At 40.8% G+C, this 12,690-nt stretch overlaps 1 protein-coding gene across 7 annotated transcripts in view; it reads left to right on the top strand.

Annotated features, from left to right (window-relative positions):
- The window catches only part of ST7L (suppression of tumorigenicity 7 like), a 185,818-nt gene that overhangs the window by 101,599 nt on the left and 71,529 nt on the right, over positions 1–12,690 (top strand). The window contains exon 16 of one of the 7 annotated variants that reach the window (XM_023547474.2): positions 9,582–10,796. The exons of 5 other annotated variants lie outside the window; for them this stretch is intronic. In XM_023547474.2, the coding sequence (XP_023403242.2) occupies positions 9,582–9,605 (24 nt within the window). In that variant the 3' untranslated portion in view covers positions 9,606–10,796. One more of the 7 variants, XM_023547475.2, reaches the window with a different exon arrangement.

Raw genomic sequence — 12,690 nt, forward strand, 5'->3', positions numbered from 1 at the left:
AAAGGTAATAAAAAAAAAAAAATGCAGAAATTATCGAAAAATATCATTAACATGCAACTAAAATTTTGCTGAAGATCGTTCAAAGACGGTTGCAGCAGTACATCGACAGGGAACTGCCAGAAATTCAAACTGGATTCAGAAGAAGACGTGGAACCAGGGTTATCATAGCTGATGTCAGATGGATCCTGGCTAAAAGCAGAAAATACCAGAAAGATGTTTACCTGTGTTTTATTGACTATCCGAAAGCATTCGACTGTGTGGATTGTAACAAATTATGGATAACCTAGCGAAGAATGGGAATTCCAGAACGCTTTTTTGTGCTCATGGGTTATCTGTACATAGACCAAGAGGCAGTCATTTGAACAGAACAAGGGAATACTGCATGGTTGAAAATCAGGAAAGGTGTGCGTCAGGATTGTATCCTTTCACCATACTTTTTCAGTCTGTACGCTGAGCAAATAATATGAGAAACTGGACTAGATGAAGAAGAACATGGCATCAGGATTGGAGAAAAACTCATTAACAACCTGCAGGCGACACAACCTTGCTTGCTGAAAGTAAAGAGGACTTGAAGCACTTACTGATGAAGATCAAAGACTTCAGTATGGATTATACCTCAACATAATGAAACAAAAATCCTTACAACTGGACCAATAAACAACATCATGATAAACAGAGAAAATATTGAAGTTGTCAAGGGTTTTATTTTACTTGGATCCACAATCAACATCCATGGACGCAGCAGTCAAGAAATCAAACAACATATTGCATTGGGCAAATCTGCTGCAAAAGAGCTCTTTAAAGTGTTGCAAAGCAAAGATGTCACTTTGAGAACTAAGGTGCAGCTGACCCAAACCATGGTATTTTCATTCGCCTCATTCACGTGAAAGCTGGATAAGGAAGACCGAAGAAGAATTGATGCCTGTGAATATGGTGTCGGCAAAGAATATTGAATATACCATGGACTGCCAGAAGAACAAACAAATCTGTCTTGGAAGAAGTACAGCCAGAGTGCTCTGTAAAAGCGAGAGTGGCAAGACTTCTTCTTAGATACTTTGGACATGTTATCAGGAGGGACCAGTCCCTGGAGAAGGACATCAGGCTTGGTAAAGTAGCGGGTCAATGAAAAAGGTGAAGACCCTCAAGGAAATGGATTGGCACAGTGGCTTCAAGAATGGGCTGACACATAGAAATGATTGTGAGGATGGCGCAGGATAGGGCAGTGTTTCGTTCTGTTGTACAAAGGGTTGCTATGAGTCTAAATCAACTCGATGGCACCTGACAACAACAACAACATACTGAATCTTAATCTTTTCTCCCTCAAGGTGAAAGTCCCAGTGCCAAAGTTTAGAACATCCTGTTACTAACTGCTACTGATATATTTATGGCTTAACCACTAGCACTTGGGGCAAATGGAGTGCATAGCAGGTTTTAGAAGAGCTGTGCTTAGCTATTATTGAAGTAAATTGCTTGTTCCAAACCCATTACACTAATCATATTAGACTTTGCATTAGAAAACAATGTTTTAGGAAAAATCTTTTTTTTTTTTTTCTTACTGACTCAGCGTAGCCCTCTAAATGGAGAGAATATTGGGATACAAAAGACAACTGTAATCTTGAGGAATAATTTTTAGCTTTTTTCTTGAGTGAAGTTTTGTTCCCTTCTACCATCAATTAAATTTCCGATGTTCAAAATAACTAAGTTAGTAAGAATACTTAATACATTATAATTCTAAACCAGGAGTAGCTTGGACTTTGGTTAGTTCTTACCTTTTTTAAGAGTTTATAGTTAAACTCTCATTTATTCTTACCAGAGCCATTGGTGGACAGACTGTATCTCCAGTATTATAAATAGGAACGTTCCAGTCAGCAAAATTTGAGTCATTTGTCTAAAATTACACAATAGCCTATTTTCATTATGATATATGCTCAAACTCAGTAATAGGTAACTTCACAAATACTAAATTTCAAACCAAATATAGTGACGCTGAGGGGATACAGAATGACCGAGTGATGATAGTCAAGTGGCTTCGTTAGAGAATTCTTCCTATAGGAGATGAATTTGCAGAAGAGTTTTAAATAAAGGGGCAGATAATGGATTGTCAGAAAAATAGAAAGGTAACTTCTGTTGGAGAAATGTTTGCTGCAAAGGCAAAGATATCAGTAGTCAAATAAGCTGCCTAGGGAACTCACCACGGTCTAAGCCTGTTTGATGAACTCTGGTGCTTTGAAATGAAGAATGTATATTCACTTCGCTCGTTTTCAGACTTGTTCACTCCACTTTCATTCCTGTTCATGTGAGTTAACCACCTAAGAAAGACTGCTGTTTGGTAATTTACATCACATACTCACATAACTGTGTAAAGGACTTTAGCCTCTCTAACTGTCTTAAAATGTACAGTAAAACTGAAGATACTTGTAGACACTGGTTTGTAATGATTCAGAGGGAATTTGATTGAAATGTTCAAAGAAAGGAAGGAAGGAAAGGTTTTAATAGGAAGTATAAATGTATAGTTATGTCTCAACATCAGTCTTCTTTCAAAGTCAGGTCAAAGTTGTGAAGGATTATGGGGGATAGTTTAATTGAACAGAATGAGCTTTTGGTCTAAAATATCAATTTGTGGGATTTTTTTTTTTTCTGAAGTGGGAATTATAGGTAGCAGATGTATTTACAGTAGTTGTAAGTAGGTAGGAAACTTGGGTGTGTTCCTTAATGCTGATGAGGCTTCAGTAAAAGGTTGAGTTTTAATGGCATTCTTTCTAACTTTGAGGAAAGAATAAAATGATCTCTTTTAATTCTGTAATCCACTGACTGAAAGGTCGGCAGTTTGAACCCACCAACCACTCTTCAAGAGAAAGATGTGGCAGTCTGCTTCCGTAAAGATTTACAGCCTTGGAAACCCTATGGGGCAGTTCTGCTCTGTCTTACAAGGTCGCTATGAGTTGAAATAGACTCAACAAGAATGGGGTTGGTTTGGTTGCATAATTCTGTAATAAGGTTAAAATTGCCTTAAGTCCATCTCTACAGTATCCAGCTTCAAGAAATTATTTGGGCTTCAGGTGATGCCCAACAAAATGAAAAGAATGGATATTCAGAAAATTCAGACCACATAATCACCCTCTGACCTTATTCTGTAACTTCACACATTCTGGAAATAAAACATGTATGTACTGTTCAAGGTTTAGACAAGGACTGTCATTACAAATAACCAATATAACATTCAAGGAAAGAAACAGTTTTTGGGAGAATATAAGAAGGAAGCATATTCTCACACTCTTTGTTAGGAACATGACAACTCTTGACCTCATCTATTCAATATGCTAGACTCCCAATTTCTTTCAAGATTTTACTACCAGGTAGCAGCAGCTTTACAATTAAATTTTAATCCCTCGGTATTGTTAGACTCATATCTAGAGTACAGCCACAGCTGTTCTTGGCAGGCAAATACATTGCTGTTTTTCCTCCAGTCACAGTGAGATAGAAAAATGTTCTCTGGCTGGGGTGTGGATGAAGGTGCTTTACTAATCTTATACATAACTCAGCCTTGGTTGCTAGGGTACACAAAGTTGAAAATTTACCCTCTGATAAAATTCAGCTAGATTTTTTATTTACTGGACTCTGATCCCTTTGGGATTTTAGCCCTTATTGGGAACCCAGGGATTCTTATTCAGCTAAGCCCTGACTGTGAAGATTTTTCTTATTAATTTGCTCTTGATGCATTTTAGTTATTGTAATACTGCCTTTAAAAACAAAAAAGAAGACTACACACATACACACACACAAACTGCACTAGAACATGCAGTTGCTGGATACTCTAAAAAGATTCTTCTTTCTGTATTGGCTAATTGAATGGAAGGACTCCAGTAGGGCTTCTTATCTTGTTTTCAAAGTTTAAGCTTTTAAAAGGCCTCAGCATTTAAAAATATGGTGACTCTTGTTCTATAACATGCTGTAAGTCTTTGTGGTTTGAATTCATCGTATTAACATGTTACTAATAGATTTGTTTGTTCATTCATTCAACTAACAAATATTTATTAGTTACTTTTATGAAATATGGAAACCCTGGTGGCATAGTGGTTAAATCCTATGGCTGCTAACTAAAGGGTTGGCAGTTTGAATCCTCCAGGCGCTCCTTGGAAACTCTATGGGGCCGTTCTACTCTGTCCTATGGGGTTGCTGTGAGTCGGAATTGACTCGATGGCACTGGGTTTGGTTTTTATGAAATATAAAATGCAGTCCTTGCCCTCGAGTAGCTCGTAGTCTAATGGTGGCTGGTTTGAGACAGGTAGGAAGATGTATTAGTGTAAGGTAGAGGCTAATACCACAGTAGATTGTTTATCCTGGTATAGTCATTCAACTAGAAGTGGCTAATGAGTTACTTTCAAGTGCCTCACACAAGACTTAGTGACCCCAAAAGTCAATCTGGACTCACAGAGGACCCTTCCTTTCTGAAGAATTTATTTGGCCAGATTCCTTTCAGTGTAACAATGGGAGTTAGAAACTGGTTTTATAATTTTATCCTTTTTAAAATACGCAAAATAGAGGACTTTCGTTTTTATACCTGGCGGGTAAAGTTCATGTTTGTGTGAACAGTGGTATTCCTCATAATTTTTTATCTGAATACTTAGAACATATCAAAAAATGAAGAGCTTCACAATTCAAAATTTAAATAAGAAATATCTTGCCTCAGATGAGCATAGTGACTGCCATAAGACAAAAGCCTCTCATACTCATACATTTTCATCTTTTCTCATTACAGATATTAACAAATTAATAAGGACTGAGGGCTATTCTGGTTTTAAAAAGGAAATAGTGTGATGTCATTGTGAAGCAGCATAGAATAGCAAGAGTTAGGACTAAAATTGCTTGGCTCTGTGGACGTGAAAGAATGGGGAAAAGCCACCGAGAATTTCCCAGAGCCCACGTTACTATCCAAGCTGCATTCTGCAGTCACTGATTCTGAAAATTGGCATATACTATGTTAACTAAAAAAAAAAAAAAAAAGATACTGGGTTAAGGCACTAAAATATGGCTCCTTTGCCTTCTCCTCCAAGCTGAATTTTGCCTCCTTGACAATTCTACCTCTTCACAAAGGGAGCTACCAAGATTATATTCTCTCTAACTGAAAAAGATTTCCTATACTTACTGGTCTGTCTCAGTCAATGAACTGGATTGTTCAGGATATGACGTTGGAATATTTTTAAATAGGCATAGAAACTGTCCTCAGAGAGTTTATACTCTTAGGCATGTAATCAATACATATGGTAAAAGGATGAAAACATATGGAGCAGAAGAATAGGCCCAAGGTTTTAAGAGAGGGTTGAAGGGTATATACTGATTTAACTCAACGTGCCGGCAGAAGAAGGGAAGTGGGCTGATTTGAACAATGACTTTGATGTGCAAGACTGAGGCTCAGGCTTTGGAATTGAATTTACTGGTAATCATTACTCCTCTAGCAGCCCATCTGAGCATGTCATATCTACTGGAATAAGCAGAAATTGTTATTCTTTGAGTAGATTAACAGAATATACACCTTCAGATAGTTAGATGCATCTTTCAGCTCAGAAGTCTGATTTGTAACACACTGGTAGGGAGACACATTGATATTTCTGGGTTGTTAGGAGCCCATTCTTCATCTATTCACCTGTGTTCCTGTTTATACTAGCAACTGTGTCTGCTAACATTAGGGGTCCAGAGAAAGACTTAAATAAACCCCAGCCCCCCTGAGTTCCTACGAAACTACCACCTACTCCCATAGGACTTGGAAAGAGATAACACACACAGTTACTTAACATTTTTCCTCTGGACTTTTATCTTTTGGATGGCATTGAGAGTAACCATATCTCTTGTTTGGCCTCAAACTCCATATTGAATTATTATTTTTTTTTTTAAATTGCTTTTGAGCAATAACTCTTTTCCCTGGTTGCTTAACCAGTCATACAAGTTGAGACTTCTGTCTCTTTTATAATAGCTGCTCTGGGAGAACAGATGAAAAATAAGAAGTCAGTTAGATATTTTATGAGTATTGAAATCCCTTCCATTCAGAAATGTAAATAAAATAACCAGCGTGAGCAATCAGCTTATGTCAGATTCCATGGGTTTATGTTACATAGGGAAATTATAGTGCAACCTGAAACATGCTTCTTAATGAACTCATAGTGGTGTCACAGTTGAGTATAAACCCTTGAGCTTTTCTTTTGTGAAGGGTTTCAGAAATCACCTTTTATAAGCTGCCTAGGGGAGTGGGGAAAATGCTAAGATGATACCAACAAATGCTATCACTGTTAAGTGGCTGCCACCCTTCCAGCACCAAATTGTGCCAGCTGAGTAAGTAAAGCAGAAATCCAGGATACTGCTCACCTTTTGGCTTATTCAATGTTCATAAAAAAATAGACTCAGTGCCACACTGGGGGAGACCCACGAGCCAGTATTCTGTTTCTTAGAGTGGCACCAGGAAAGTGCTATGGAAAAACAGGGTTGACCCTGTGGTTTTTGGCTTCAGACGTTGGGAAAGTTCAGTGAGGAAGTATGACAGAAGCCCAATTAGATAGCTCTGTTTTTACCTTCAGCAAATGCAAGAAGCCAGAGATCTAATAGGTCATGAAATTGGAATTTCTCTCCTGTCTTTGGCTATTGCTCCAGTAAGCTGCAGTACATAAGAACTATCTCCTTATTTATTAGCAAACTGGTTTTGCAGTCCCTAGTGGGTTTAAAGGTCTTTTCCAGCTCTTTTCCTATTCAGTAGGCTAGCTACAGAAGTCCACTATACCAAATGGAATATAGAGGACCAGTCAGAGTTTAAGTTTGGGAATGAGGGAAAGAAGCGTGTATTTTCTTTTTTTAATTATTCCTTTTTGACATTTTAATTTCTTAAGGGGTTGGCTTGACTCTATCAAGTTTGGGGCCTTTAAAAAAATTAGTTGCCAATAAGTCAACTCCAACTCCTAGTGACCCCATGTGCTGCTCCATAAGGTTTTCAAGGCTGTGACCTATCGGGAGCAGATCACCACGCTTTTCTTCCGAGGTGCCTCTGGATGGGTTTGAACTGCCAACCTTTCTGTTAGTACTTGAACACTTAACTGTTTACACTACCTAGGGACACCTTTGGGCCTGTATCCCACTGCAGTCGATTCAGACTCATAGCCGACCCTATAGGATGGAAGAGTGCTGCTGTATAGGGTTTCCAAGGCTGTAAACCTTTACAAAAGCGGATTGCCACATCTTTCTCCTGCAGAGCGGTGGGTGGCTTCAAACTGCCAACCTTTCCATTAGCAGCTGAGATTACCACTGTATCACCAGGGCTCCTTTCTTTGGGCCTGTGGGCCTCCATTAGTTCATTACAGTTCTGGATAGGATATTTGATATATCCTTACTTAGCTCAGAATCTCAAATGATAGGGAGCTGTGTAGTTAACGATACTTAACATTTTTTGTTGGGCTTTACAGTATATAGACCTCCTTTAGTGCCTGTATATATAACAGATGGACTCATCCTTGTGCTTTCTCATAGGTGCCCTGGTGTTTGTTGACATAGATCAAGATGCTGTGTGGCTGTATACGGGACCGTGAACCATTTGACAGTCTAGACATACACAGTCACCTTGCATTATTTAAGCCCTGATCTCTGCATTCTAGTTTCTCTGTATTCCCCATGTATACAATATGTAGTTGCTTGAAATTCCTTATATATTGCTTGCATATTCTTCTAAGTTTAGCACATACCAGTTACTTCTAGTTAGAATCCCTTCCCATGACTGCCCTCAAGCAGTCCATGTCTTTAAAAATCCAACTTAAAAGTTACCTCCTAAAAAAGCCTCTGATTAATCTCATTTATCTGATTCCCTTCTTCTGGGACTTCTCAGTATTTCCCAGTCTGGTACTTAAACTGTTTTATGTCTTTGTAATTGTTGCTTCTGTACATGGTCACCCAACAAACATAAGGGTTATAGGAATGGTGATTCTCCTCCATACTCTTGCCTTTGCTTATTATACACATTTTGAAGGCCTACTGATGGCCTTTTTTAATTTCCCCAGAGTTCTAGTCCACCTTCCATTCCCTTCCCCTTTACTTCTTAGTTACATTCCTAGAGAAACAGTGCGGACGTTCAGGGCTTGGCCTTCACCTCAGCATGTGTGTGGCAGCCGGCTGAATAGGTCCCTGCAGTTGGGAAGTATTTAACTCTTAGGTTTGACTTAATCTCTGCATTCTACTCTGATACCTTCAAGAAGTAGACATGAGACCAGGAGTAGATACAGAGATGGGAGTAGGGAAATTTCCACTGAAAGCCAAGGTATCTTTTTCCTTCCGTTTTACACAAGACCTATGAAGCTGCTGCCGTCAGCAGCTCACCCGACACTCTGCTGCCCTGCCTCTTTTCCAGGAGTCAGGGTTAGTTTAAGAAAAAGCCTCTTGCTAGAAGCCATGACCTCGTACTTTTATCCCCTCCATCTGGTGTGCGGCCTCATGGGGCTGTGCTGCTATGCAGGAGATGAGCAATGGAATTCTTTAGATGATGACTTCTGAGCCCACATGCGGAGGCAGTGGGGGTGGGGAGTAGTGAGAGCCAAGATCGATAGACCAAAAAGTAAGGTTTGCTCTGGGAGAAATCCTGACTATAGGTAGACTGTTTTCATGAGGTGTTCTTCCCCTAGCCCAAGCAGGGGCCCAGATCAGGGAGCTTGTAGCATCCCAGGCCTGTGATTGATGAACATGGTGTTCCTGCAGCTTTATGCCTTCACAGTCGGGGTGCAGGAGTGGAGTAGGTAGGGCTTATTGCTGTCTCTAATGGAATGCAGTCCAGGATTGAACAGGGAAGGGTTCCCCTTGCACACACCATCTCTTGGAGCTGCTTTTTCTCACTGTCTTGTGCCTAAACAGAGGTCCCAGTTTTGAATGGGGATGGGAGGAGGGGTTGAGGGCAGCAAGAATTTTTGATGAAATGGAAATCTATTGTCTGCTGCCTCGTCTTGGACGGGTCTCTCTGCTGCCTCGTCTTGCAAGGGTCTCTCTGCAGGGTAGATTCTCTCTTGCCTTGGTGTAGATGAATTGCTTGTCTCAGCCTGTGGTCCCAGGACCTTTACTAGGCCATGAGTAGGCATCTGGCCCTGTAGTACAACTATTTCTTAGTACTCTCATTCCCTGTTCTTATTTTCCTAACCCAGAGGTTAATAACATTTTTAAAAAGAGTGAAGCCTCAAAAGAAATTCTAATGTATTCTTTTAAAAGCCCAAAGCCTTATTAATTTCTGCTTATGGCTTCTCATGACTATTTCTACTCTGCCCACACATTTAATAGCACTTAAAAAAAAAAAAAACTAGATAACATTTAAAAATTTTTAATGTTTAAGTCCAAAGGAAAAAAGAAAAAGAACTAGGATCCAGAGTTGGTTAAATGTAGAATGCTTTGTATAGTGATCACTTGGTGGTGGTGGTGCTGGTGGCAGAAATGGTATAAAGGGGGTTTGTTGATGAGGTTGGTAAAGGCTTAGTCTGTTCCTTCTGTAAACTGCTCAGTTACTCTCTCCTGGCAGTCCTAGAGCTTCCACAGGGCTTGAACATTTTGTATCAATTTCTGTTCTGAAGGTGCTGGGACTCTGGCGCCCCTAACCCTGGGCATCCTTGAGGAGAGTACACAGGATTTGAAGTCAGAAGACCTGGGTTTGAGTTCTGACTGAGCCTCTCAGTGTCCGTGTGACCTTGGACAAATCACTGAACCTCTCTGAACAGCATCTGTAACATAAGAAGAATCCCTACCTCACAGGGTTGTTGTGAGGACTGCATATATGCTAAGGCACTTTGTAAACCAAAAAGCTTTTTATGAACATCATTGTTATTCTTGGGGAGCTCCCACCTTGGAAGTGGTGCAGCTGTGGATTAAACTGCCTTCCTTTTTTCTTCACTCAGCCTAGCCTTTCTCTTTTTGGTCACACTCACTTACAGGAGCTGGTGGTGGTGAAGTAAAGTTACTAGACTTCAGCAACTTTGGTCAAGGAGAGAGAATCCCCATGTCCAGCTACTCCATCCGTAGATTCATAAGACATAAGTGGAAGTGAGCAAAGACCATTTTTAATCCAAGACAGTTCAGATCGGGGACTAAGGGAAGGATACTTGCCTTGCTTTCTCAAATCCAGAATGAGTAGTACATCTTAGGAAATGAGGAATAGCCCCAAAGATGCTCAGAGATAATTTAAGTCCCGAATGGAAGTGGGAAAATGAGTTTATGAACCATGTCTCTCTTCTGTCCCTTTGACCCTTGGGGATATTACTGATACGCCACTGGCTGTTGCCTGCAACCTGCCCACCACCCAAAAAGAATAAAAGCTTCTGGAAAAGCTCAGTTCAGTGCAGCAACTGTGACATATTTACCTTAGTAAAACCACTGCTTGCTCTCCTCCAGTGCCTCTTTCTTGTGATCATCCCTGGAACCCAAAGCTATGGTTTCCTAACTTAGTAAGAGTTAAAAACAACAAACCAAATCACGTGGAGCAGCAGGTTCGGTAGTTGGTGCCATTCATGGGGGACTGCTCCACCGTCCAAACCACAAGGGACATGCACCTCACTATCTCCCAGCATAAACCAGCCATGCGAAGTTGTAGGGTCTCACCCACTCTACTTGGGTGGTAATTCTCTACTGTTCTCTTTTCTCTATGCCCTTTCCTCATCTTTGCCCCCTCTACTCCCCAGGGGACTACCTATCCCCAAACCAAACATCTGTCTGCATGTTGATAATGTAAAATTGTAAGATTCCTTGGGCCCCTGTTGGTTTGATGTTAGAAGGCTTTCATTGAAATCTGGTTGCTTTTTTTTTTTTTTTTATATTGTTGGGGAGAGGCAGGGTGGCTGGAACGAACACCTATGCATCCTGAGAGAAGCTATGTATGTGTCCCTGTATGTGCACCCCATATGTGTGTGTGTATCCCCATGGTTGTGCACAGGCTGGTGAGAAAGGAAGCATCTCTTTGTTTTCCAACATTGGCTCAAAGATGCCCACCCCCCGCCCCCATAGCAGCAGGCAGTTCCCATGTGGAGGGTGGGGGCAGAGGCCTCCACCAAGGCCATCAATAACCAGGTGTGAGCTACAGGTCTGTGTGTAATGTGAAGCTCTCCCGTATTTCATTTCTGCACCCAGGGGGCGGCTCTGCAGGATTGCTTACGGAGAGCTCTGTGTCTGGCACCTCTCTCCACAAGGCCCAGGCGCCCAGGGTCCCACCGACCTGCCCAGGAATGCATTGCATTGTTCTCTGGTGCTGTAATTTGGCTGAGGAGCTGGGCTGACGGCCTCCCAGGGATGAGAAACATACTCTCCCTGACGCCCTCCCATTTCCCCAGCTAGGTTGGGCTTATGCTCTGTGACCGAGGGCATTTAAATAAAAACCTCAGAAAGGATGAGGAACAAAAATCCTGATTATCTCTCTTCTATTAAGCCATGTAGAAACCCGTGTCTTGAATCGGTCTGAGAATTTTTTGGCAAAAGACTTAGTGGTGTTATTGGTAAGGGATGTAAAGAGAAAGAAGAAATTACTCTCTGGAACAAGGAAGAATAGAAGTGAGGCAGTGAGTGTTCATGAGTCAGCTCTACAAGACTTTTTGCAAACAGACCCTCAGGGCCAGGCAATGTTTGATTCTTTTAATTTATATAAAGTCCCTGATTTCACTTTTCCAGCATCACTTTAAGGAAGAATGTGGATTAATGCTATTATCAGAGCTGGTAATAATAAAGGTTGGCTCTTGTCTGCAGGGCTAGGTTTAGGCTGGCATCCTTACTTTTACTTAAGAAAAACTGACTACAGGCTGTGCAGCTGAGGTACTTCAGTTATGTGCCTTCTCTAAAAGAGTCTAAGATCCTTAAAGGATAGAGATCATGTCTTTTAAATTAACCTTGTATCGAAACAGCACATACTGCACAGCATTATACCTAAATATTGTTAAACATTCAAAGAAATGAGAAACAGCAAGAAGAGGTGGAAGAAAGGGAAGAGGCTTAGAGGTAGTTGATCTGAGGGGCAGACCTCTGTTGAATAGAGGAAGTATGGGAAAGGGAGAGATTAGAGGGAGAATACGGAAGTAGCAGCAGAACTAAATAGAGCCCAGACTGAACCAAATAATGTTCTCATTTTGTTGCTTGTTCTAAATAAATTAGTTTCTGTTTGTATAATGCAGAGTTGACGCCAGTTTTCTAAAGCCAATCGGAATGCAGAGGCAAGCGAAGGACTAAGAAGATAATTAATTGCTTGGCCATCATTTCTTCTCAGGGCCACAGAGCCTCTGAAATGGAGCTTAAATGGACCCCCTTTCTCTTGCTATCCGCCTTACTTTTCAAATTTCTCACCCTCTGGACAGCTTGCTGTTCTCTTAACAATTTATAGGAAATCTCCAAACTTGGGTCTTTGTGAGCTAGAACTTGGAGCCCAGGGGAAAGCAGAACAGTATGAGATGCCAGAAGAGGCCCACTTCCTTCCACAGGGTGAGACCCAAACATCAAAGAATAGATAATAGAACATAGGTAGATTTAGGTTGACTTCAAGTGGAATGCCTATGCTATCATTTATGTGGTAAACTCAATGTTTTTATAAGAGCAGGAGCTGGCTGGGACTTGAGGCTCTTTCCAGTGGCTTGGCATATGAGGTAACACCCTTTTGTAAATTCATTCAAACCTATTTTGAGTTTAGACTGACCTAGAAACTCATATCCC

The sequence above is a fragment of the Loxodonta africana genome, chromosome 3, assembly GCF_030014295.1.
Source record: "Loxodonta africana isolate mLoxAfr1 chromosome 3, mLoxAfr1.hap2, whole genome shotgun sequence".
Classification (NCBI taxonomy): Eukaryota; Metazoa; Chordata; class Mammalia; order Proboscidea; family Elephantidae; genus Loxodonta; species Loxodonta africana.